Source organism: Tasmannia lanceolata, unplaced genomic scaffold (genome assembly GCF_043159265.1).
Source record: "Tasmannia lanceolata isolate RefF3 unplaced genomic scaffold, GAP_Taslan_0.1 ptg000013l, whole genome shotgun sequence".
Classification (NCBI taxonomy): domain Eukaryota; kingdom Viridiplantae; phylum Streptophyta; class Magnoliopsida; order Canellales; family Winteraceae; genus Tasmannia; species Tasmannia lanceolata.
The window spans coordinates 7,606,489-7,633,082 of record NW_027518690.1 but is presented as its reverse complement, the minus strand read 5'-3'; the positions used below and the strand labels follow the sequence as shown (position 1 = coordinate 7,633,082).

The 26,594-nt window shown below is 37.9% G+C and overlaps 1 protein-coding gene across 2 annotated transcripts; it reads left to right on the top strand.

Moving 5' to 3' along the window:
• Positions 1-816: 816 nt before the first annotated feature.
• Positions 817-24,924, top strand: EMB1579 (ATP/GTP-binding protein family). 2 transcript variants are annotated; one of them, XM_077393940.1, is made up of 24 exons: positions 817-968; positions 2,503-2,594; positions 2,748-2,915; positions 9,325-9,648; positions 9,778-9,804; positions 10,163-10,269; positions 10,966-11,075; positions 11,163-11,610; positions 11,716-11,761; positions 12,816-12,908; positions 13,173-13,228; positions 13,465-13,576; positions 13,659-13,873; positions 13,980-14,043; positions 18,288-18,464; positions 18,571-18,598; positions 18,706-19,877; positions 19,980-20,054; positions 20,606-20,680; positions 21,192-21,545; positions 23,254-23,499; positions 23,589-23,630; positions 24,038-24,100; positions 24,514-24,924. In XM_077393940.1, the coding sequence occupies exons 2-24, from the start codon at positions 2,523-2,525 to the stop codon at positions 24,601-24,603; spliced, it is 4,164 nt and encodes a 1,387-aa protein (XP_077250055.1). In that variant the 5' UTR covers positions 817-968; positions 2,503-2,522; the 3' UTR covers positions 24,604-24,924. The 2 variants fall into 2 exon arrangements, with proteins under 2 accessions (XP_077250055.1, XP_077250054.1); XM_077393939.1 differs by having other exon boundaries at positions 10,966-11,610.
• The last annotated feature ends 1,670 nt before the right edge of the window (positions 24,925-26,594 follow it).

The window sequence follows — 26,594 nt, the reverse complement described above, 5'->3', positions numbered from 1 at the left end:
CGGCAGCGTTATTAGCACGTGAGAAATAATAAAATATTAATAACGTCGCCGTTCTAAGCCAAAAGAGACGTGAGAAATAATAAAATATTTAATAACGTCACCGTTCTCAACCAAAAGAAATGTGCAAAATAGAATCCTGGAGGATGCGGGTGCGCCACAAGGCACCCCTACTAAAAAAATGTAAAACTCTCTCTATATGATGATATATTTGGATGGTAGAAAAAATCTCACCATATCCTATGTTTTTAGCAAAATTATTTATATTACTCAATATCCCACGTATTGTTTCTATTTACTGGAGAAATAATCTCCACTATGTCCCATGATTTTAGCAAAATTGTTTCTATCTCTCAATATCCTACGTTTATTAGGAAAATTTTAGCGAATTAGTTATATTTTGCCCCGTGCATCGCACTGGTTGTCCACTAGCATTCAATAACGTAGTCATTTTCGGGTTGTCCACTAGTATTCAATAGCGTAGCTGTTTTCGGCCAAAAATAAGTGAGAAATGATAGAATATTACTTTAAAGATAGTGATTACCTCGGGTTATGGATTTGTCAGGAGGGCAACATATTTGTCAGGAGAGCAACATACGTGGACTATGTCAGAAGGGTATCCGGGTCTTTTTCGTTCTTGTTTTAAAAAGTGACCGAAATCCGTAATTCCTCGAAACATGAGCCCCCATTCCGTACTTTTCTCATCCAACAATGATGCCACGGTTTGGCGCTGCACCCCACCGGCGCATATTAGCTAGTAGCCACTCAAGCGTGTAAACTTCACTTCCTCTCACAAAGCCCCTATATATATCATGCTCGGCCACTGATCCTCTTTTCTCTATACCAATCTAGGGTTAGGGTTAGGGTTTTTCTTGTCGTCTCTACGTTTCTTTAGTAACCGTCTGAAAGAAACCCTAATCTGCAAGAAAAAAAAACATTTTCCTACACTGAAATCGTCTCTTCCTCAAGAGGTACTTCTTCCACACCAATCCAAAACTTCATTTTCTGCACTTTTTCTCTTTACTCCCTGTTTGGATTGCAAGAAAAACATTTTCTGATTGATTATTTCTTTTCTTTTCACGATTTAGAGGGAAATGGTGTGATTATGGTTATAAACTGAAGGTCCATATAAATAAATATTGAATAAGGTTCAATCCAGTTATCTTTTTCAGTGTGTTAAAAAAGTAGGGCATTTTAGAAATATTTTTCCTTTCCAAACTTTTCCACAAAATTCTTGTAATCCAAAAAGGGTTTTATAGGTCACTAGTTCTCAGCCTTGCATCTCCATTTGCTTGCCCTGATGCAACAAAAAACATTAATCTGATGTTTGGATGCATGGATTTTATATTTTAAAGTCCTGGACTTTACAAGCTAAAACTTGGATTTTATGAGCAAAAAATCTGGATTTTATAAGCGATAATCCTGGTTTTAGATTATAAAATCTAAGTTTTAGACAGGTTCGATCCCTGCTTACCTACCCAAAATATATAAAATTTTTTTTTAGGTTTTTGCTTGTAAAAGTCAGGATTTTACAATCCGGGATTATAAAATCCATGTATCCGATATTTCTTTCTTTTTCTTATTTATTTCTTTCTTTTTACCCACCATTTTTAAATTATGATGTTCACTAGAGTGTCATTATTTATTTCATTAGTTTATTAAATTTATTTATTTAGGGTCTGGATACCTCCTATAGGGTCTTTCATTGTTCTATTTGAGCTTCGATTTTAGCCTGATAATAATTTGGGATTAGTGTATCTACTTGATCGAGTAGATAACTTATCTACTCCGTTGGCCAGAAACACAGTTGGCCTACATTGTTTGGATGGTCCAAAGTATTCATTTCATAGGCCCTCACATAGATAGACCGTGCCCAGAAAATCAGCTCCTTAGGATCATCCCAACCCTTGGAACTGTGGAGGTGAAAAATGGACAGATTTGTGAAGGTTTATACCCGTCTATTTTAACCTCCACAAATTGAAGGGTTGGGATGATCCTATGGAGCTGATTTTTTGGGCACACCCAATCTATGTGAGGGCCCATCAAATGAATGGTTTGCATCACCCAAACAATGTGGGCCCTATCTACTTGATCGAGTAGATACACTTTTCTCTAATAATATTTTGGGACTTCAAATTATTTATATTCAGGCAGTGGTAAAATTGACTATGTTAAATTTTGGGAAACGATATCAGCTCAACCATGTTTTAATAATTGCACTAACTCATCCTGTCTTTTATTATTTAACACCTGTCAAAGGTTATTACAGTTCCAAAAAATCTCTGACAAGCCCATTAAAAAAGAAAAGACAAGCCGAGTTAGTGCAATTATTAAGACATGGTTGGCTAATATCATTTCCCTAAAATTCTATCTATTTCCCCTGTTTTACAGTGTAGAATGCTGGTACACTATTAGAGTGTTTTGCCTTGTTTATGTAGATATATATTCCCTGCAATCCATGGTTAGGGCGCGTTTTAATTATTTGATACATGAACTTTGTTGTAGACAAGAGTCACAAGACGAAAATGTACCCTTCACGGGGGAGTAATGCATATGGGCAGCAGTCATATGCATCACAACAGGCGTATGGACAAGTTGTAAGTCTTACATTATGATGAAGGTTTTCCTTTTGAATTAGGGTTGTTACAATATTGTGAAACAGATTCTCAAGGTTAATTGAGTTGTTGAAGATGTGCAATTTCTTTCTGACTAGAGTTTTGATTTACCATAATTTTTGTTTGATTTTGTAGCCCGGATCTGGTTATCCTGGCGGTCCTGAAGGGGCACCACAACATTCAATGCCCTCTCGACATTCTTCTATGTTAGGTTCTTCCCAAGAAGCGGACATTGTTGGACATCAATATGGGGGGCAATATGGTGCTGTTTATGGAGCATCTAATCTGGGCAGTGATCGTCAGGTCATATTTTGGTTTCTCTTCACATTGAACTCAACTTAGATTTTCATTTTTTTCACTGCCTTCTGTTTGATTTGCGCACTGATTTGATTGGTCCGATGATCGATTTTTTTGTTTTTACATTTCGTGTCAATTTGTGCACGCTTTGATTTGATATTTTTGCTAATATTAAAGAAGTCTCCCCTGCGACAAAAAGATGTTATACATTATGGCCTAAGATGCATATGATATCAAATATTAGGGATTTGCTAGGGACAATCGCAGAAGGCATTTTGCGGGCCGGCTGTTGCATGGGAGAGCAGCCACATAGGCTTACTTTTCACCAGATTTTGTCTTATTCATTTAATTCATCTGAGGTGGCGGCTCTGTCATGCAACAGCCAGCCAACGAAATGCCTTCTGCGATGGTCCCTAGCAAATTCCTAATTATTAAACATCAACTTTTGACTTCCACTCCCTTCTCCTTTAAACGGATAATGTGGGAATCCCGTCCAATGTAATAGGTGCTTGGAATAGTGATCCATTACCTGAATCTTGAATTTTATGGATTTTTCTCTCTATCATATTCAGCCCATAAATTGATATGCCAGCATCCCCTCTCTCACCTTCTTCAATGTTTTCATCTTTGTTCTTTGCATTGTAAACCAGATCCTCCAATTCCTTCTTCGTTTTCAAGTTTAGACTTTCCTCAGTCTGTTATTGTATTGGATTGTTGGTCCCTGGTTCTTCGTTTGCTGGATTTTGATCACGAATCATTCAATTTGCATTCTCATTCGACCAAATTCAACCTGATCCATTATTTATTTGCCAAAAGTTTGCATCGCATGATCCTGAAATTTCTTCTTATCTTCCAACAACATCTGCCATTCTGTATTGATCACTTCAAATTCTCAACAAAGAAAAAAAATGTTGCAAAGCTACATTAGGGGGCAGAGGTCGCCCTATTTATAAAACAGTTCACACACAGGGCTGTAGCTAACCATCTACTAAGTCATTAGCAATCCTAGTGATACAATAAAAGGAACACTCCCTTTTCGACAATTCTATTACATTCTCCCAGTCCCCCTCAACAAAAAAAGACTCCCTTAAACTCTTTATTAAAAACACACATTCTCATAAGCAAAGCATGAATCTCGGCATCATTTGAGTGTGTAGAACTAGGACCGATTGGCCCAATGTAGGAATGAATAATCACACCATGCATCTCTGAACATCTCTTTGATACACCGCAAGATCATGATTTCCAAACAGACATCATACGAAGTTTAGTTTGATGACATTTGCCCAATGTAGGAATGGATACTCACACCAATGGGAACTTTAAACATCTCTTTGATGCTCGTTTCCTAATTGCCAAACAAACATCTTGAATAGTTTATCTTGTTGACATTGGTCGGCCGGGGTGCTAGTCTAGCTTGTATCTTCTTCTTTGAAAGCTTAGCTTAAAGAAGCTCCTTCTGTTTTCTCCAAAAGTTGAGAGCTAAGTGGCCCCAAGACCCTTGTTAGGATAATCACACCAACAACTTGTTAATAAGAAGCAAACGAGCCGTAAAATCATTCTTACCCTAAGTTTCTACCATTTATTTCTATGCATGTTGACCATATCTGATATCACAATGAAGAGAACGACTGGCGATTGAATCCTACATAATATCCTTAGGTGTCCAAGGTGCTAATCCTCAATAAGTGCTCCCAGAGTCTTCAGTATGACCATCATAGCCCAAACCAAAGGAGGTTCTTACTCCAAATGGCTCTAGTAGTCTTGCAATGGATGATTAAATGACTAACTGATTCCTCATCTGGTAGGCATATATGGCATCTTTATTTTTTTTGAAAGGATATATGGCATCTTTATGTGAGTCTACATTTCATCCAAGTGGATCTAGTTGTCTTGTAGTGGACAGATAATGGCATCTTTATCTTGAGTGTAGGTTCAAGTTTGCTGATGATGTCTAGTCATATGTCAGCATACCAAAGAAGTAATTCACTTGAATAGGCCATTTGGACCATGGGCCTAGATCCTCATATCTTCCTCTGCCCGTGAGATATAAGAGTTTTCATAACCACAAATGGGATACAAGAAAATTTTAAATTTGTCATCTTTTAGATATCTGTGAAAGATCCACTTTGAAACTATCCTCTCTCTCCCTCCCTCATAGCAGTTAGAAACTTTGGCGTCTATGTCCCAAACTAACCTATAGAAGTTCGATTAGGCCGGCATTGAGCAACTTTTCCTAATCAAAGATCCTCCCAATACATATTCTCTCACCACTCCTACCTTAAACCTAATATGTGGAATGATTTCATTCTGAACTCGACAAATGAACCTCCATGCATTTGAGCTTTGATCTCTTCCTAGATTTTTGATGTCCTATTCAAACCAACTTTCCCCATACTTTTCCTACTAACGTTCCTCCAAAGATTCTCCCTTTTAATTCAAAATACTCGTATCCATTTCTTAGTAGTTCTTTGTTTTTAAGACTGGTATTACTAATTCCACGGCCACCAATTCTTTTATATTTGCATTCTTCTTGCCATTTCAGCAAGTGTTTAACCTTTTTCATTCTTTCCCTTCCCATAAAATATCTCTTTGTAACTTCAAGATGCTGTTCTATTTTTGCCATGATCTAAAAAAGTGACATCAAATATGTAGGAAGATTTGAAAGGAGACCCTTGATAAAAGTGGTTCTACCTCCAAAAGAGAGGAAATTCTTCTTCTACGTTGGGAGTCTTCTTTACACTATGATTTAGCTGACACTTTGAATTTATTTCCGACACACGTGTCCTGCCGTGTCCGTCACGTCACGCGTGTCCACACGTGTCCTGCCGTGTCCGACACTCCTATGGATGCTTTTAATTTGTTAAATGAATATCAGATTGATATTGTTACAAATTCTGATAGTAATAAGTAATTTTATATGTATGTATGTGTCACTATTTTTCAGATTTTTAGATATTGCCATATCAGACAACTCGTATCTGTGTCGAAACCCGGCACACGAATCCGTGTCTGGAATCATGATTATATATACTTTGTATTTTAGCCGTGTCCCCGTTTCTAAATTTTGGGGGTTTGCTGTGTCGGACGCTCCGTGTCCGTGTCGACACGTCACACTCGTGTCCATGTCCACAAATCATAGTCTTTACATCATTTCCATGATTGTAGCACAAAGGGTCTTCTTAGGAGGGATATCCAACATCAACAAAAGGCTCATGTAAGTCATCAGAAGATTATCACACTTGGAACCCCACACACACACACACACACATATGTATATTTGCCAGGATCTTCGATATATCTTCCTCCTTGTTGCAATCAACCATTGCACTTCCCAGATCAATCTTTAAGTTTGAGTTTGCTTCAAGCCATTTGAGAACAATATTCAACTTTTGCACAAGCCCTTGATCAGATATACAAAAAATTAATATATCATCTGCAAATTTGAGTTGAATGATTACCCCCACCTCTCCAATAGAAACTCCCTCTAGATGGCCCGCTATTATCAACCCTAAGGAGCATTTTACTAAGTGCCTCTCGCACGATGGTGGACAAGAAAGGTGAGAAAGGATCCCTTGAAGGTCCTAGAGCTGGCAAAAACCCCTCGGGCGACTGTTAATGAGAATTGGGAAGGAGTGGATATGAATCCCATATTCTCCATTTCCCGCCAAATTCATCCTTTGAAGATTCTACTAAGTTGCAGTCGACGTGATCATAGGCCTTCCATGATTCTTAACATTCTTTAGCACTTAAATCCCGTCCATGATTTATCTTCCTCTCCCATCAACCTGCTCATCTCTTCTCAGGTGGTAATTCTAGGCTAGAATACATGTGCCTTCTATATCTTGACAGATTTCCGCCATGCCACTGCCTGTGTCAGAGCCTCGAGGCCGCCAGTATCCCCTTCTCTGCATAGGCACTTTCTTATAATCAAAATCCTTTTCCACCATTGTCTCCCATTCCAAGTACTCATTGAGCTGTTAACCTCTCGTAAATTCTGAAATCTCATTCTTACTTCCCCACTTCCCATCAATTATTGTCTTTTGGAAAACAGGTCGGGGGCTGAAATTGTCGCTGAGAGTGCTGCCTATTATATGGGGCTTGATGCTATGGTTTATGTCTTCTTCAAATCCTCCCATGTTAACATCTACTTGTTCCGACACATCCAGAGTTTGTTGCAATTTCTTGTTATACATGAATTGGGTAAAAACAGCGCCCAAACTGTGTAAGTTGCTCCTTGACCGCCCTCGCATCCCCGTCTTGTTTTCCTCCCATTTCTCGAATCAGTTCTTTTTGTTGCCGGTTCAACTCCCTTTGTTATCGAATAAATTCCCTCATATCGTCAAGGTTTTTATGTTCTTGACCATCTTCACTAATCTCAGGACTTGAGGCCTCTCTTGCAGGCGTAGCTCTGATACCAATTTGATATAGAATAATTCTATCTACTATAATTTTTTTTAATGATCTACTATCAATGTTCTGATATAGAGGGCGAGCCTTGACGCAACGGTAAGGTTGCTCCACTGTGACTGGTGGTCATGGGTTCTAGTCACGGAAACTGCCTCTCTGCAAAGCAGGGGTAAGGCTGCGTACATCTCGCCCTCCCCAGACCCTACAGTGGCAGGAACCTCGTGCACTGGGCCACCCTTATCAATGTTCTGATATCAATTTATGATGAAACTAGTTCTAAAATTCTTAATAGTTAACAACCTACTCACAATTTATGATTAAAGATTCAAAACCCTAGAATTTCAAGAACTGATAATAGCTTGTAATTTTTTTTTTGAAGGATTAAAAGTTTAAAACAAAAAAGCTTCATGATTAATCTAGGGAAATGATGTCCCCCTCCTCCCTCCCTCCTCTCACGGATAAACACCCACCCCCCAGGGGGGGGTGCAACTCGGGTCGGGTTGGGGCCAACCCAACCCAACCCAACCCAAATTGATTTTTCCCTAACTCGAACCCGACTTGACCTGACCCGATTTCCCAAGTTGGGTCGGGTTGACCATGACAATCACCTGTTTACTTTTTACTTTAGTTTTTTGTTTGCCTTTACTTTTTGGATATAAGTTAATAGGAAATATTAAATAAGTATTATAATTGTAAGGATGGAAAGAAAAAACAAAAAAGTCAACAAAAGGTCAAAAACTACAAAAAAAACATGTATACTGACAAACTGTGTTTATCTTTGGCGGGTTCACGGGTCGGGTCGGGTTGCCTGGTCCCCAACCCAACCCAACCCGAATTTAAGTCGGGTTGCCAAATCCCAACCCGGACCCGAACCCAACCCGCCCAAAAATCGGGTTCAACCCAACCCAAGTTGCACCCCTACCCCCCCTCTTTTTTAACGTTAGTCGTTAAGTTTTAAAGCCAAAGAACAGCGTTAAAGGGGGTGAATTTATCCTCATGCAGTGAACCAGCCTCACAGAAACCGTTAAAGGTGGGGATTTTATCCGTTTAGGGTTGGGGGGGGGGGGATATCATTTCCCTTAATTTATACTTAACAGTCAAAACTTAAAAAATGAATTTTCCGTTACAAAATTTTGTGTTCTTTGTTGAACTATCTTTCCAATCTAAAAAATTCAGTAGAAATCACTCCATTTCTTAACTGTTTTATGAGTTCAATAAAACTATGTTGAATTTCGGACACTAACCTTGTCGAAGAATCCACATAGTTTTCTGATCACAGATATGGAAATCTCCCTTAAATTCACAGAGAAAAGAAAACATTTCAACATCATGTCTTCTTCAATCTCTCATGATCAAGAACCTGCAAAACACAAGTGCATGTAGGTTTCTCATTCATGAATTTAATAGCTGCCCCAAAAAACGATTTACATTCCCTAATTCCCTCGAAGAAATAAAAGGACTCTCTCCTAAATTATACGAATAAAAGCAATGAAAATGGGCCCCATCCAAATAACTAATGTAACTTAAAGAAAACCAATGATAATGAACACTACCACTTAATTAACTAGCTCAACTTATAACCAAATGAACCATTCAAAAAAAAAAAAAAAACTTATAACCAAATGAAATGAAAAAAGGGGGCCTTATCACTTAACAACTTAAAAATAAAACTCCATATACCACCTTACGGAAATAACAAGTGGGTACAGAATTCATGGGAAGCTGAATTTTCCTTCCATCCTATGTCACAAATATCTGTGAGAAATCAATTTCTCGCTAGAAAATCCAATGTTTTCATTAAAATATAAATTTGTGCTTTCATAGCCATAAATTGAATTTCTCGCGATTTTATTGTGATTTTATGACGATAAGTTGGGGAGTTGACTTTAAAAAATTTGTATATTTGATTTTTTATTTCTAAATTAATTTATTTTTACTGTTTTCCCATCCATTGTATGTTCATCCTTTGCACTGCATCACCTTACTAAGTGGTATGCTTGTACAGATTAGTCAAATGAGTGGCAAGGTCGCAGGTTCATCTATTCATCAGGCCCGTGGTGGTTATGGTTCAGCTCTAGCAGAGTCCCCAAAGTTTACCTCTGGTGCTCTAGGATCCAGCTTGGGATTACAGAGTGATGACTATCTCTCAATGTCAAACCATGGATATGGCCACAAAGGAGACCAGTTCCCGACAGGGAAGATCCCTGATTATCCTCCAGTAGACAGACGGCACTATGGTGAGCATCAAAGTGCTTATATCGGGCGGGACCCGCAGAGTGAAACAACTAGAAGATACGCTGATTCTGTTGGTCTTGGTCATCAACATCAGGTATAGGGTTTAAAGTCCTCGCCCTCATCCTTAACCTATCCACACACGCACCCAAAATTTTCCACTCATATTTTCCCCTTTTCTAGCATAATAACCCACATTAATTCTCTCTTTTGTCTGCTGCAACAGTCTGAGATGCACGATCGCATCGACCAGGTATTGAATTTTGTCTGTATTTATGTATATTCTTTGAGGAATGCTAGATTCACAGGTGCCCTTGCAAAATAAGTGGCAAAGGATGCCCCCATTGGTCAAATACCATTAAATATGGCACAGAAAATTGCAATCATAACCTCCTCTTTTTGGCTACCATTTTCAAAAATTAAAATAAAATTGCAATCATAACTTTCTTTAATGGCATTTGACCAATAGGGGCGCCCTTTGGCCCTTATTTTGCAAGGGCGCCTGTGAATCTAGCATTCCTCTTCTTTATATTGTGGCATTCTTTTGTTAGCAGAGCCAATCAATTTTTTTTTCTTGGTTAGCAGTGTAATTTATATTTAAACATGTACAGGCTGCACTGCTCCGACAACAGCAAATGCTAAAAGCCCAATCAATGCAAGGTGGTTCTGATATGAGACACGCTTTAGCAGCTTCTGCTGCTCTAGATGGGAGTGCTAGGTATTTCCCTATGGGTTTCCATTTTTACTCTATACATTAATTATTTGTTTCCATTGGGTACTGTGTGTTTCCTGATGGTGAGCATGGTTTTTGTGTTTTCTTGTCTGTGATTATTTTATTTATGGAAAGTTGTCACCTTTTACCTTCGTCACTGTTGTCTAAGGCTTTTTTTTAAAATGCTGGTGTCTCCGCCCTATGTTACAAGGGATTTGCTAGCGTCCATCGCATAGCATCCATCACAGATGCTCTGTTGCATGTCAGACCAGCCACACAGGCTCACTTTACAGCAGCTTTTGTCTTCATTAATGAGGTGGCTCATCTGACATGCAACAGAGCATCTGCGATGGACTCTAGCAAATCCCATGTTACAAATATCTCTTTTTATCACGCCATTTTGATAAAACGACAAAATACCGAAATAAACCCGAGATTTTTAAAATATAGCAATATTTTCATTTTTATCATTAATAAATATCGCGATATTATACTGATATTTTTACGATAGTTTTATTTTATATAATTTCACTTTCATCATTTTTTCCCGATATAAACCTGAAAAAATAAAATTTTTTTATGTATCCCAAGATTTTCCCTTGCCGAGAACTATATTTGTGACATAGTCTCCGCCCTATACTTTGTTTTGTTAGATATTCTCATTTTCCTTGCTGCACTGAGTAGTATATGCATTTCTGGCAGACAAGCTGATTATCTTGCAGTAAGGGCTGCTGCTATTCGTCATGGAACCCAAGATCTTAGCTCCTATGGTGGAAGAATGGATGCCGATCCTCGCAATTTATCTCTTCCAGGTAGCGCTTCATATGCCGGGCAACATCCCGCCTCCATTCTAGGCGCCGCTCCCCGAAGAAACATTGACGATCTCATTTATGGAACAGAGTCTTCTAGTGCTGCCTATGGTGTGGGTTTACCTCCTGGTCGGGATTACATTGCCGGGAAAGGATTTCGCGGTCCATCAATTGAGTCTGATTATCCGAGTAGCATCTTGTCGCGTGGTGGGCATCCGAGCGTTGGAGTTTCAATTGATGACCGGAAAGATGATAGGAGTGGGTTTCGTCGGGAGCTCGAGATAAGGGAGCAAGATCGGCGGAGGGAGCATGTGCGTGAGAGAGAAAAAGAACGTGAAAGAGAGAAGGAACGCGAACGCGAACGCGAAAGAGAGCGGGAAAGAGAACGCCGTGACAAGGAGAGACAACGGGAACGCAGGCGTGTACCTGAAATTCGGCGTGAACGGACTCCACCAAAAACCCCAAGAGATCGCCATGGTTCACAAAGGGACGAAAAATCTCTACGACGAGACTCCCCACGTCTGGAGGCTTCGCATAGGTGGACCTTAATGCTTTCTTTGCGCACTGTGATAGTTTTGAATAGACTGCCGCTTAATTAATAATGCAGCCTTTTAAACTAACTGTGTTCTCTATCATGCTGAAGGCGTCATTCACCCGTTAAAGAAAAAAGGAGAGAATATGCTTGCAAGGTAAAACCATTTGTGAACTTTTGGGTGTTCAATGATGTTGAGAACGTAGTCGGCCGTGAGACCCTGGAGTTCAAGGCGGCTTCTTAGGTTCTTATTTCAATTTTTTCATATCCTTTGGATACCCATAGGACATGTGATGTGAACCAATTGGGCATTTCCTTCCTCTCAGATGTTGTTTTAGATTCTTAAGAATTGCAGATTTGTTTAAATCAGCAATACACTAGGGTATTTCTGGAGTTTTATTTGTAAAATTTAGGAGTCAAACATCTTTACCTCGACTGTGGCTATCTTCCAACATCCCACAATATATGCATTTGATTTGTAGATACAGTTAGTTTTAGAGTCTGTTTTTAGTCTTAATAGTGGATACAATCATTCCACTAAGGGTGTGTTTGGTTGCACGAAAGCTCGGCTACCGTCGGAATTTGGCTTGGATTTGGCATGGTAGTCCATGTTTGGTTGCCAAAATAGCATTGGAGACTCCCCTTTGACTCCCTTAGATGTCTCCCATGCAATAATTGCTTGTCTGCTATGTGGATTACTTTTAAACATAAACCAAATCCTTCCAAAAGCAAGGAATTTTGGTTGAGTTTTCTAGAGAATGATGCTCTCTCTCTCTCTCTCTCTCTCTCTCTCTCTCTCCCTCTCCCTCTCCCTCTCTCTCTCTCTCTCTCCCTATATTGGTAATGACACCCTCTACTTATTCTCCTACTCTCCGAGGTAATTCCAGACAAAATCAAAATGCTCGTCTCCTTCTTTTTGACTTCTTATTCCACAACTCTCCGAGTGACGCCGGCGCAACCAAATATACCCTAATACCATCATTTGCGAATAGAGAAAAAATATCTATTTGAAACTTTAAACAATGGAGTTACGTGAAGCTTCAATTGGTCATAGATTGCTTTACTCGCTGAGAGTTTCTGATTGTTTTGTTCCTTGAGAGCTGATCTGTATTCATATTTCCCGCTTCATTTGTTCCTGCCTTTTGTTCTATATGGAAATTATAGTGTCCATGGACTTTATCTCGATGATAATTGAATTAGTTTGATTGCAGGTTTATCCAGCCTGTTTAGTGGACGTCGAAAGGGATTATTTATCTATAAATAAGCGGTATCCCCGGCTATCAATTTCTCCAGAATTCTCCAAGGTATGTCTCTCTTATAAAAAAAAGGGGAAGTGATATTTACGCCCCTTTTCATCACCAGGGACACCTATGGTCATTGTATCAATGGCAAAAAAGGGGCTAATGTACTTTATGTCAGAAAAATCCAGTGGCTTTGATTGCAAAGTACACTAGCAAATGGGTGTCCCTGTTGATAAAAGGGGCGTAAATATCATTTCCCTAAAAAAGATGTGATCTTCAGCTTACCATCAATAATTATCTTGATAGCTGCACTTCAATTTTCTATAGGTTGTTCTTTACTGGCCAAAGGAAAGCCTGTGCCTTTCATTTCACACTCCTGTTAGGTATTTCACTATGTTACTTTTCTCTTTTAAATAGACTTGTTTGAGTGCATTTAGTTTATTGTCCGGCATTTTCTTTTATGTACTGCTATTTTTAAGCTGTATGGAGTCCTGGACCTGGGTAGCTAATTTTTCATGATTTCTTAATGGAGTTTATCTGAGGCAGTGGTTATGTGGGGTTTGCTCATGGACTTAAACATTTCTAAATAATAATTTTGTTACCATTTTGAGTGGAACAGCTTTGAGCATGACTTTGTTGAAGTAGATAGCAGAGCTGAGGCAAAAGAGCCATCAACAGAGCCATTAGCCTTAGGGAAATCCAATTGTGGAAGTACCGTATGGAATGCCAAGGTGAATTCTCTCAGAAATTTGAAATTACTCATGGTTCATTGTAGTGGGCAGATTGATATGAAGTTATATTTTCTTATTTCAGGTGGTTTTGATGAGTGGTATCAGTAGCAATGCTATGGAGGAGCTGTGTTCTGACAAAAGTTCTGATGAAAGGCTAGCCCATTTTAACAATGTACTGCGATTTGCAATTTTCCGAAAAGACCGGTCCTTTATGGCAATTGGAGGCCCTTGGGATGTAGACATAGATGGTGGGGATCCCTTGAATGATGATTCCTCCTTGATTCGAACTGCTCTGAGGTACGTGCCGGTGTCTGCTTTCTGTGTCTCACTTCTTGGGTTTCTAGATAGACAGATCGTTTTTGGCTTTATTTTAACTCTTAACGGATGGTCTACTCTTTGACAGATATACAAAAGATTTAACCCAACTTGATCTTCACAATTGCAAGAACTGGAATCGTTTTCTTGAGGTATTCTTTGCTCATGTTTAACCTTCGTTTTCTAATTTTTTTTATGATGTTTCATGATCTTCGTGTCATGTATTGGAGTTGGTCAGTTCTGTTTAGTTGAAGTCGTATGAACTGATTAGGATGCTTGATCATTAATGAATTGATTATTTTTATTCCATGTCAACTTGTTCTATTGTCATGTTTGAACTGATTTACTCAAGTCCTTTTAATATTTATGCCCTTCGCAGAGTGCTTACTTGGACACTACTTATTGAAAACGTAAGTGTTAAACCATGTTTAATATGTTTAAGTAATTCCTGAGAACATTCTTATTTATATTCAATTAAGTTCTTTCTGGGATGGGTTACTTAGAACGGGCGGTTTTATAATAGGAATTATCAGGGTTAGGTGCTTGGAAGCATGATAGTTTGGGTATTTGTCTTGTGTCAAGCTTTATTTGGGGCTTAGGTGTATAGGAAAGGAGACCAGGTTTGGTGGTTTCTGAGTGTGTTTAAGAGGAATCATAAACATTAAAAAATGAGTGATGCAAATCACTTCTCCTATGTAGACAACTGGAGTATAGTTCTTTCAATCATGGTTTTAAATTTCCATCGAAACCTACACGAAATGACCGAAATGTTTCCGTTTCCATCCCCACTGAAACGAAACCTCAATGGATTCGGCGCACTTCATTATTTCGGCGGAAATTTCAAATTTGGACCGAAATTATCAAAATTTGACTGAAATGGTCGAAACGACAAAAAAATAAAATAAAAATAGAAAGAAGTTCCGATTTACAGTATATAACCGTTTTTATCAAAACAAAAAAATCCTTCTCGAATCTGTTGTCAGTCGAAAAAACACTGTAAATCAAAGAACCATGTTTTTTCTTCTTCTTTTCCATAGATTTGTTTCCTGAAAAACCTTGCTTTTAAAAACCCTAAAAAGTTTAGAATTTTTTTTGGAAAACCCTGTTTTGGAAAACCCTAAAAAGTTTGAAATTTTTTCCATGAAACATGCTTCTTTGATTTCACAACCTTTAGTTTGTTGCATTTATAGGTAAATTAACATTTATATATAAATGGTACTAATAGTGGTGTAAATATCAATTGCAAAAGTAGAAAAATATTTAAGATTTTTTAACTTTACCAACATGCTTTGTGGGCCATCTTGGCTGAATCAAAGGTGGGCCCACTTTTCATTTCAACGTGAAGGCACGGTAATTTCAAATTTCTGAATGTATCCATCATACAAATGAGAAATTATACGGTGCCCGACCGTGAAGTCAAGTGTAGGTAGTACTTTAAAAGTACCACCCTTGATATTTGATCCAACAGCAGACTCTTAACAAGTAGTGTGCTGTTGGATCAAATATCAAGGCTGGTACCCCCCACACTTGACTTCACGGCCGGGCTCCGTATAATATCTCCATACAAATTATGAGTTTCTAACTAAGCAAAGAACGGGGAAATATATTTTTTTTTTGGCTAGTCATTTTACTTTTCATTTCATTTTATTAATGTAAATAGTGCTATTTGGTAGGCAACAACATTGGACTGCACAACAAAGTGATCGTATCTTATTCATGGGATGTTAGAACGATATGGGACCAATACCACCTCATAACCCTAGGTGTTACTGACATAAAGTTGTGGTCCTTAGTGGGATGACTGGTCATTGTACATTCTTTTACTTCGTTATATTGTACTTCTTTATTGACTTGCTAGTTCCTGACATGTTTGACAACTAATGTCATTGGGTGTTCGATGTGATTAGCCATCTTGGATGGCTTTCTTGCTCATGTGATGATTTTTAAGTATGTATTTGTTCTTATTCTAGCATTTCCCGAAGTTTCATCTTAAAATTTTATCATTTGCATATATTTGCATACGTTTTCGTGTTTTTACAAGATTTTCACTGAAATTTCCAAATTGAAACCAGAATGTTTCCGTTTCTGTGCTGATCAAAACCGAAATTTAAAACCCTGCTAGAAATTGAGAAGGACCGTACAAAGTTGACCGAAAAATCCAAGTGATTGCCTTCGTGGATCCCAACGCGCTCACAAGGCGCACAATAAGAATAAAAACCAATAGAGGCTTCATAAGGGACCATTTGACCTGCAGATTGTAATGCTCCTACAGAGTTATGTTTCTAATATAGAGTGAAAGTTCCCAACAATCAACAAGAATACCATACCCCTAATATGAACTGTATGAGCACGTCCTCTGTCACCTCCCACTGTAATTCCGAATCTATACCCGAACCCAACTTACTTGTTCTTGCTAGCGTTGGAGACATCTTTTTTTGAGACGGTTTTGTTGTTTGACTCCTCATAAATGATGTTAGGATCAGGCGACTCATCCTTGAAATCCTACAGACAAAACGAAATCACTTTCTTTCTTTGACATATCTAATCAGACTGGATAGGATCAAAAGAGCTGTCACAATCATTCACATCAATTTTAGCGTCAAAATTGAAGCACAGCATGCTAATAGGGGCGTTTACGGGCCCCTCTCAATGGTTGTTGATATGAGATTGATTTCGTGCTTGAGTTGGAGGGTCAACCCTCCATCCATTGAGTCAAGTAATTTGCTGTTGAAACTTCTTTTGCCTCATCTCTCATGCCATGCTTCTTTTTTTCTTTTCTCCAAGTTGGCTGTTAGTGTCAACCAAGGTTTGGCATCAAGAGAGGGAAGAGCCTTTAGGCTGGTCTCGTCATTCACGCAATTCCCCTTCGATTGTCCACATGGCTACGCATCCACTAAACACCTAGCGATAGATAAAAGCATTCATTATGGATTCTCTTCCTCAATGCGTCTGTCTATAATTGATCTCTATTCATTCAGTCAAAGTATTCATGATCTCTTCACGCCCCTCTAGTGAGAGGTGCACCATGTTGATAGGAATTGGCAAACACCTTGTACACGTCCTCAAGGACAGCATTCATGGAAATCATCTCGTTTCTTCATAAAGGGTGTTCTCAATCGGTGAAGCCTCACAGTGAAGCCTGACTAGAAATTTCTACGTTTTATGTTCAAGCTCTGCTGATTTCCTATAATTATTCCTTTCTAATTCAAGAATAAGATGTGGAATTTAACCTTTATAAAGCTTTGTTTATCTGTATGGATATCCAATCCATTTTCAAATATAGTTGGGGAATTTACCCCAGAAATGGGGACATAAAATGGAAAGATCGGAACACTGGAATAGATCTGATACCAATACGAACTACCTATTTCAATTGATTTGTTTTCTTAAATATCATACCTACACACAGGTTCAAGTTTTGATTGATATTTGAGGAGTTGATTGTCCTGCTTGGTATGGGTTTAGTGGTATACGTGTGAAGGGGGTTCGTCTTTGTTGAAGTGCCATCTTCGTACAGATAGCGAGCCCACCCTTGAGGTTCATAGCAAGAATCTCATTTTCCTACTCAGAATATGAATAAGACACAGATCACATCTAAACCGCTATCTTGATCAAATATCTCATCAATAATGTATGCCAATCCTCAGCAGCCTGGAGAATGTCTCAAATACCCCCAGGGGGTCCCCCACGGCTGAAGTCTGAAAAAACTTTGTAGCTGCTTATGGATTTGATTTGTGGCTCTCTTCTATGAGAATCCATGCATCTGAAAATTATTTGCTACTCAAGTATAACATAGGCTAAGTGAAACCCTAAAACATTAAATCTCTTACTTTGGAGCTTAAACCATAGTTAACTGGGTGGGAAACAGAAACGGGAAACGTATGAAAATAATAATATAGGGGAAACGAGAAACATGAAACACTAGAAAATGGTACGAAAAACGTCTTAGGAAATGATGTGTTTTTGCCAAAATGATTTTTCGTAAGTTCCACACATGTTTCCTACACGTTTCATATGCATTTTCTACCAGTGTTGCATACGTTTATCACGCGTTTACACATTATTTACATAAGTTTTCCATGTTTCCCATGTGTTTCAGAAATGTCTCCAATTTTGTATCATATTTTGGAAACACGTTTCCGAAACGTGTTTCCTTCATTTTAGGGGAAACGAGTTTCCCAACCGCGAGAAACATATTTTTAGGGGAAACGGGTTTCCCACCCGCCCAAGGAGTTTCCGGCAACTATGGCTTAAACATTGTTCTTACATGCTGAAATATTGTATTTTCTTTGTTTACAATTATATTTTTCCCCTAAAGTGGAATGTTCCCGTCATGTTTAATCGACACTTAGGATGTCTTGACATGTATTTCCTAATTGTGAATTGATTTGCCCAGATACACTATGACAGAGTTGGCAAGGATGGGCTTTTTAGCCATAAAGAGATCACCGTACTATTTATTCCAGATTTATCAGAATGTCTTCCTTCGTTGGATTTATGGCGAAGCCAATGGGACGCATACCAGAAGGCTAAAGTTGAGAGAGAACGACAGCTTTCTTTAAAGCGGGAGAAGGTTTGTTCTAGATATTTCCTTGCGATCTGTTTTTTCTGTCAGTTTTCGTTTGTCTATGGTTGTATATGTTGTATCTAAACTAAATTTGTAGCTCTTGTTCTTTCAGAAATTGAGTGAAAAGGAAAGTGTGAAAGGTATGACAAGTCCTATACGGAAGTATTCCTATTTGCTGCCTGGGTTAAATTTTTTTATATTAGCTGTAGTGTTATAAAGACTGATGATCATTAGCTTATTTCTTTAGGTGATCGGGGTCGTAGTAAATCTGTGAATGACGATTCCACGAAAAAAGGTAAAAAGGAAGGCAATACAGTGAAGGACGAGAAGGAAGAAAAAAAAGTTTTAGGTGGCACCCCTCGTGAAAAGTCAGTTGATGTTAAGAAAAAGGAGAACAAGAAAGGTAATGACAATGAAGTTGAACAAAATATATCTGAGCAGAAAGAGAAGGGCCTAGGTTCAGATGAAAAACAAATTGAGATAAAAAGTGAGGCAGAACAAAAGACTGAGAAAAGAAAACACGACGAGCTCTCTGTTGCCAAGGCAGCTGAAGTTCAAAAGCCTGTGAAGAAGAAAATCATCAAGAAGGTAACCAGAGTAAAGGTTGCCAACAAGAAAGCAAACACAGATGATACAACTAGCAAAGAAAATGAGAATATAGTTGAGAAGGGTGTTGGAGAGAAAGAAAGGACACCTGAAAAAATTGCGCAACAAGATGCAACTTCTTCTGATCAGGCTGGTGTTAAAACGTTTGTGAGAAAGAAAGCCGTGAAAACAGTTTCTAAAGGAAAGGCTACAGAGAAGGACGATAAGGTTATAAATAGTGATGACAAACAGACTGAGAAAAAGGCTGAGAAGGAAGTGGAGCCTCAAGAAGATAAAACAAAGGGTAAGAAAGAACCTGTTCTGCAGGAAACTGGAATCAAAACAAGTGGAAAGAAAAAAGTTGTTAAAAGGGTGCCTAAAAAGAAGGCTAATGAGGTAGGAGATAAAGGTGGCAGTGAGGATAGTAAGAAGGATGGAGAGAATGATGAGAGTATGACACCACAGAAAGCAAGTGAAAAAGGAATCAAGGAGCCTAAAATGGTTGCTGAGGAGTCTAAAATGGTTATTGAGAAGAAAGATGGTGCTACTAGTGCCACTGAAAAAGAAATCAAGGAGGAGAAAAGGGCAGAAGATAATGATCCGAAGGACGATAAAGGAGATGCTCGGAGTAAAATGGTGACTGAAAAAGAATCCAAGAAGGATAGTGATGGAAAGAAGGGAAAAAGTAAAGATGAGAAAGAGAAAAAAACCAAAGATGGCAAGGATGAATCTAAACGGAAATCGAGTAAAGAAATAAATGATAAAGGAAAGGCTGATGAACCTCCTCAACACCCTGGTTTGTTTATACAAACAAAACGTAGCAGTGAATCTAAAGTACGTTGGAAGAAAATTGACTTTCTTATTGTTTCTATATTCTATCATTATGCTTATGAAATTTACACGATAGTTTTCTGATTTCGGAGTGCTCTCCTGCAGGCTCGCTCAATGTCACTCTCATTGGATGCACTTCTGGACTACAACGACAAGGATATTGAGGAATCAACATTTGAGGTTTTTTTTAGTTATTGTTATTTAATTTTCCGGTTCTCTACCATATGCATCATTTCCAAATGCTGTTGACTTTGTTCCTTATTTGCCTGCCTTGGGCTTGCTGGAGTTCTTAGAGCAGTCTTTCTTTTTTTTTGAAAATAATTTTTAGGGCATTCTTGCTCATGTGCCTTCCTTTTTCTTTTGTTATTCACATGTAGCAATTCTAAGTTTGATAAAATTGTGAATAACAAATAAACGTTTCATATCCAACTGGAGTCTTTAGAATCAATTTCAAGAAACTAAAATTTGTGAACCCACAATGATGATGATATTCAAACAGTTTCATAATATTTTTATGTTGACATGGACCCAAGAAATTAGACATCGAATAGGACTCGAGTTTATTTGACTGGATCTATGTTTATTTGACTGGTGTTTATTTAGAACCTTGATAAATATCTGAAATAAAACTGAAAGTGCAAATGTTGAATAGGACCAGGTCATATATTTCTGTGATATCTTTTATGTTTCAGACCATTTAATTCCATCTGATTGCATTCCGCCTTTTGCAGCTTTCATTATTTGCCGAGTCGCTATATGAAATGCTTCAGTACCAAATGGGTTGTCGCCTTCTCTTGTTTCTTGAGGTAGGACCTGTATGGAAAATTTACACATTGAATATATTATCCTCTATGTCACAAATATCATTCTTGGAAATTTCTTGGCAAAAGGGAAAATCTCGGGATATTTTATTTTTGTTTTTTATTTTTTTGGGTTTATATTGGGGGAAAAACGGTAAAAATAAATTAATTTACAAATATAAAATATCAAATATACACTCTTTTTTAATTTGGAATTAGGGTTAGGTCGAAGGTTAAATTTAGGATGTTTGAGAGATTTTTAGAGTGAATGAGAAGGTTTAAAATATTTTTAAAGTCAACTCCCCAATTTGTCGCAATAAATTCATGATAAATTCAATTTCGTGTGAGAAAATTCAATTTCTCATGAGAAATACATGATATTTTTATAGTTTAATCAAAATATCATGATTTTCTCATGAGAAATTGAATTTATTGCCGACATTTGTGACCTAGGTTATCCTTGCATGATTCCTCCTGATTGGTGCACATTTAATTTATATGGTTGATCTATATGTAGAAACTCCGCTTGAAGTTTGTGAGCAAAAGAAATCAACGGAAAAGACAAGGAGATGAAAATCTTGAGAAGGAAACTGGCAAAGAGAAGTCTTCAGGGAAGCGGTTGAAGTTGACTGATGAGAATATCAAAGAGAAAAATTCTGCTAAACTAGAAATGCTGGATGCTACCAATCCGGATAAGGATGTAACTGCGGCAAAGGAGCCTGATTCCACAGCTGATCTTGATAAGTCCAAGAACGAAGATGCCGATGAAGATCAGGGTGACGACGATGATGAGCCAGAGGAAGCTGATGATAATGCTGACGAGGATGATGATGATCCCGAGGAAGATGTCAATGAAGATCAGGAAATGAAGGCAAGTTTTTTTTTTCTTTTCTTTTCTGAAATGGTAGTTTCATACTTTTTCGCATCTGAATTTTGAGAACTTGGCTTTTTGTGAAGTGAAGTGTTTCTCTGTAGAGCGCATATCATGAATCTTCATTTATCGTCATTTCCCCCTTGACCTTCTTTAGAAGTAACACTTTATTGTTAAAGAAATACTAAAATATTATTTAGACTAGGGCCTGAGGTTGCCCAGTGGACTCCTGTCTGTTTACCTTTCTCTAGCTTATGAATAAACCACTTAACGGATTTCATGCAAAGCCTACTTGAACAACACATCTATGATGGGGCTATATCCAAACTTTCATTAAAAAAAAAATCTACCGCATATATGTTTCAATGCTGGGGTCAGCTTGTGAAGTTATTCTATTAGATACTGTAATAATTTAGTTTCAGGTATCCATTGTAAGCATACTAGTCGGCTAGTTGCTGTAGCCAAGAACTTAATTTGAAACCTTCATAGACACTGAATGCTTCAATTGCTGTCATGTATTTTCCCAGTCATTCTTATTTACAGAGTTGTCATGGTTCTGTCCTAGCAACTTTCTAAATGTTTTGAGATCCAACCTATTTCTATATGGTCATGACAACACATTTCCTGCACTTTTTGGTGTTTTTTTTGTAATTTAGAATTTTGGTCTGGCTGGATTTTTTCTGTTTGCAACTTCCACAACTTTATTTTTCTAAAATTATTTATATTTTCGTATTTCTGTAACTTTTTTTTATTGCTGCTTGGTATTCAATTTCACGGCCTTGAAGGGCGCATCTCAGTTGGAAGGTGTTTTTGCTAAAAAAAAAGGAAAAATAAGGGAAAAAGAATCTTTGTTGGAAGGTGCTTCTTGTTGCAACCACGAGCTTATGGGTACAAGCCAGCTTATCTACCTAAAATAAATTTAAAACATTTAATTTCTAAACAGAACTCAATGAAAGTAGCAAGGTTAACTTTAGCTAGATGAGTTTTTGACTATGAAAGTTTCCATGCACATGCTGCTCTGAACATGATATATGCTAGGTTATGTAACCGTGGTAAATTTCAAGGTTCAGAATCTGAACCAATTTGGACTTGGAATCTGAGTTTGACTCGAAAGTTCGTGGAATACTTGGTGGGGTCTTTTTAAATATAATGAAAAGCATATTTTGTGGTTCGGATTTTTTTCTTTCCTTTTGAGTGCCTGATCTTGTGCTCTTGGATTTTACATAATTCAAAATTGTCATACATCACATCTTGAATCTTGATTTAGTTGAGTTGATTTGAGAGTTATTTGAATCATAGTTTAAAATTTCGGCTTCGGTCAGGACCGAAACGAAATACACATTGAATCGTTGTTTTACCAAATTTCGGTTGAAATTCCGTCTTCACGCCTATTTACAAGATTTCCGAAGAAATTTGCAAGATTTTTATCTAAATTTTAAAGATTTACACGAAATTTTAAAGTTTTTCACTGAAATTTTAGACATAATGAAAAATTTCACCAAATTTTACAAGATTTCGGTCGAAATTTCCACTTAAACTGAAACGAAAATTAAAAACCTTGCTTCGAATACCGACTCTAGTAATAAGCACATGTTGAAATGCGCTGTAATTCATTTGCAGATAGTGGTCTGGTTGAAACAAAAATTTTGTGGAACATGTTGTAGTCGTAGGCTTGTAGTGCATTTGTCTAATAATATTCCATTTGCAGGAAGGAAATGAAGACGAGGTAGCTGCTCAGGAGGTTAAGCCCGAGAAAGAGGTTACTGGTGAGATTGCTGATGAGAAAAAATGTGACGATGCTACTGCCAAGACAGATGACAAACTTGAGGGGGAAAAAAGCAAGGGTAAGGGTGATAAACTCGAGGGTGAAAAAAGCAAAGGTACTGAGGTTAAAACCGAGAAGAAAGCAGATGCCGTTGTGAAGGAGCCAATAGTCGACAAAGATCTAGTGCGGGTGTGTTGCCGCCTCATTTCTTCGCTTATCTATTCAAACACTAAGCTACATTTTTCTGAGTTCTCTAACAGCGTTATGTACTTATACAGGCATTCAGGTTCTTTGACCGAAACCGTGTGGGCTACATCAAGGTAACATTAATTTTCATGTGTTTTTATTTTTGGAGGTATGCTAAACTCAAGGGCGCCATTGCAAAAACCAGGTGAAAAGGTGCCCCCCCCGAGTGTAGCATTTCTCTTATTTTTTGTTCGCTATTTCTTATAAGAGGAATGATAAAATGAAGGGCGCCCTTCCCAGCTACCGGGGGGGGGGGGGGGGGGGTTGCTCCTCCCATTGGTCAATTTCCATGAAATGCATTATTAGTGAACAGAAAAACATGACAATGGCATGGACAGATGCAAGGATAAAGCAACAAGAATTTCACTTTTTGATGTTTCGCCAATGGGGGCGCCAAGGGAACCCTTCATTTTATCATTTCTCTTCTTATAAAGAGGTTTTTTTTTTTGAAAGGATAACAATCTAACAAATGCTTTTGCAGGTTGAAGATTTGAGGGTGATTATTCATAACTTGGGAAAGTTCCTCTCCCATAGAGATGTCAAGGTAGACTTTCTTGTACCATAGGTCACAAATATCTCCAATATTTCAAAATATCGCATTTTTATCGCAACATTTTGATAAAACGACAAAATCCGGAAATAATCCCGAGAATTTAAAAATCTAGCAATATTTTCGTTTTTGTCAAAATATCGCAATAATATCACGATATTTTCCCAATATTTTATTTTATATTTTTTTCTCAATTTAATATGTTTATGTAGTTCTTAAATAAATTTATTTTATCATTTTCCCGATATAAAAGATAATTTTTTTAATATATCCCGATATTTTCTCTTGCCGAGGAATTCCCAAGAACAGTATTTGTGAGATAGCTTGTACCTTCCATTTCTTGCTTTCCATTTTTCTTTGTTTGTGCCAAGAATTTTTGGTGATTGTATCTTGTTCTTGTGGGACAGGAACTCGTTCAGAGTGCTCTGCTAGAAAGCAATACGGCAAGGGATAACCGCATCCTTTACAAGAAGCTGGTTAGGCTATCTGACATTTGATATCATGAGATTTGGTATATGAGGTTAGAACACTTCACCTCATGAATTAAACATTGAGCCAATGAGGAGATCATAGCCTGTTATGCCCCAAGCTAAACACTAGTGTTCTTTTTGATCATTTGGTTGACTATTTATTTTTGAACTGTCTTGGAAATTTGAGTTTACTCCAGAGAGTTTTGCCAGTGCTTGATCGACTTGTTAAAACTATGTTAATGCATGTCATTCTGAAATCTTTTGAAATGGTGAATGGAAATGAATGCAAGGGTTACTTTTGTGGTAATAAAACTTATACTAAATTAAAAATGTGCAGTATTCAGTGCATCCATTTAGCCTACTGATTTTAACCTAGATTTTAGATGGATTTTATTTGTCTTTTTTCTTTCACTGACAGGGCTTTTCTTGGCTGCTGTTTTACCTGTGTTGTGAAACTTCGGGTGCCTTTTCTATTCTCTTGAAAATTAGCTGTGAAAAATAGTGGTTTGGTTTCCAGGCTATGTTTCCGTTTTTCCTATGGTTGTATCTGTATTAGCCCTAAAAAAATGTATTGCACATGCTGAAAAAATGATCAAAACCCCTTGTCAAGTAGTTCTTTCTGTACATCAATAGGGGTCTGAAATCAGGATTACAAACCTAATAAAAAGATGAAACCATCGTCCTCCTGACAGAACTAAAGTCTTCTATCCTGTAGGGGTCTGAAATCAGGTTTTTTTTTTTTTTTTTCTGAATTTTTGTGCTGCATTGGGCACCATCTGAACCTTATTGGAGTCTACTTCTGGGTGTTTTTTTAGTGCCTGGTAGAACTGCTAAATTGTGGTAGCACTCTTGGAAACGTACAAGAATTTGCTAGGCAATTCAGCAGAAAGCTGACATTGAGGGGTTTCACTACTCACATAAAGTCAGGATCGTTCTTTCCGTTATCTCCCAACATGTGCAAACCAATCTTGAATTCCTGAAGTGGCAAAGGAATTGAACAGTGTCTAAAAAATCTATTCCTTGATCCCCTCATAATGTATCCACCAAAAACAAGAATGCCTGATAAACAAGATTGGAAAACCCAATTCGTACATGGAAAAGCGAGCGAGCCAAGCAAGAAAAAAAATCAAGCAAATACCTTCTTCTGTAGGGCTTTGGTTCCTTTCTTATGGCCTTGAACTGTTAGGGTTAGGGTTAGGGTAAGGGAAGAGAGGAATAGGGTTCTGGTTGATGGGTTAGGTAAGACTTTCTTGTCTTTTGACCTTGAACCAATAGGGCTAGGGTTACTGGGTTAGGGAAGGGTTAGCCATTGTAGTTCTCTTCCCTCTTTTAACGGTTAGGATTACTGTGTTAGGGGAGAGAGGAAGAGAGTGAATAGCTAGGGGCAAGGGATGGGAAATGTAGAGTGTGCGTAGCAGCAATTACGGTTAGGTTTTTACTTTTTACCCTTTAATACATCTGATTTTAACTTGGGTCGGGTTCATGAGACCTCAACCCGAACTCCATTCGGGTTCTCTTCTCTCTTCTCTCAACCTTAACCCGACCCAACCCAATTTGATAAAATCCAAATTAACTCGCTCAAAAATTCGGGTTCAACCAGACGGGTTCAGAGGAAAGCTTTCGATGCAATAAAATCGGTCCTTATTTGCATATGGTATTATTTTATTTTAATCTTATTTACAACTGGGACATTAAGGCCTCTTTGGAAGCTATTAACAATATCATTTCTGCCATTCAAAACTAAAAAACAATTTCATTTGCAGATAACAATTGATAAATAATCATTGTACGTTGTGGACCCATTGACATGTGTACAGTGACCAGATCAACGAATATTGTGTCGGAGAAAATCCGTGAAGTGGTTGAGAAGAAGATAAGAAGATGCTTCAAGGCGTGTAAACGCTCCCCCTACCAGTAGTGTGCAAAGGGGACCACGAACTCGCCTCCAAGATACAATGAAGCCCGGTTCCAAACCGATTGCTTGACCACGTTCTGCATTGAACGGAATAAAGCTTGAA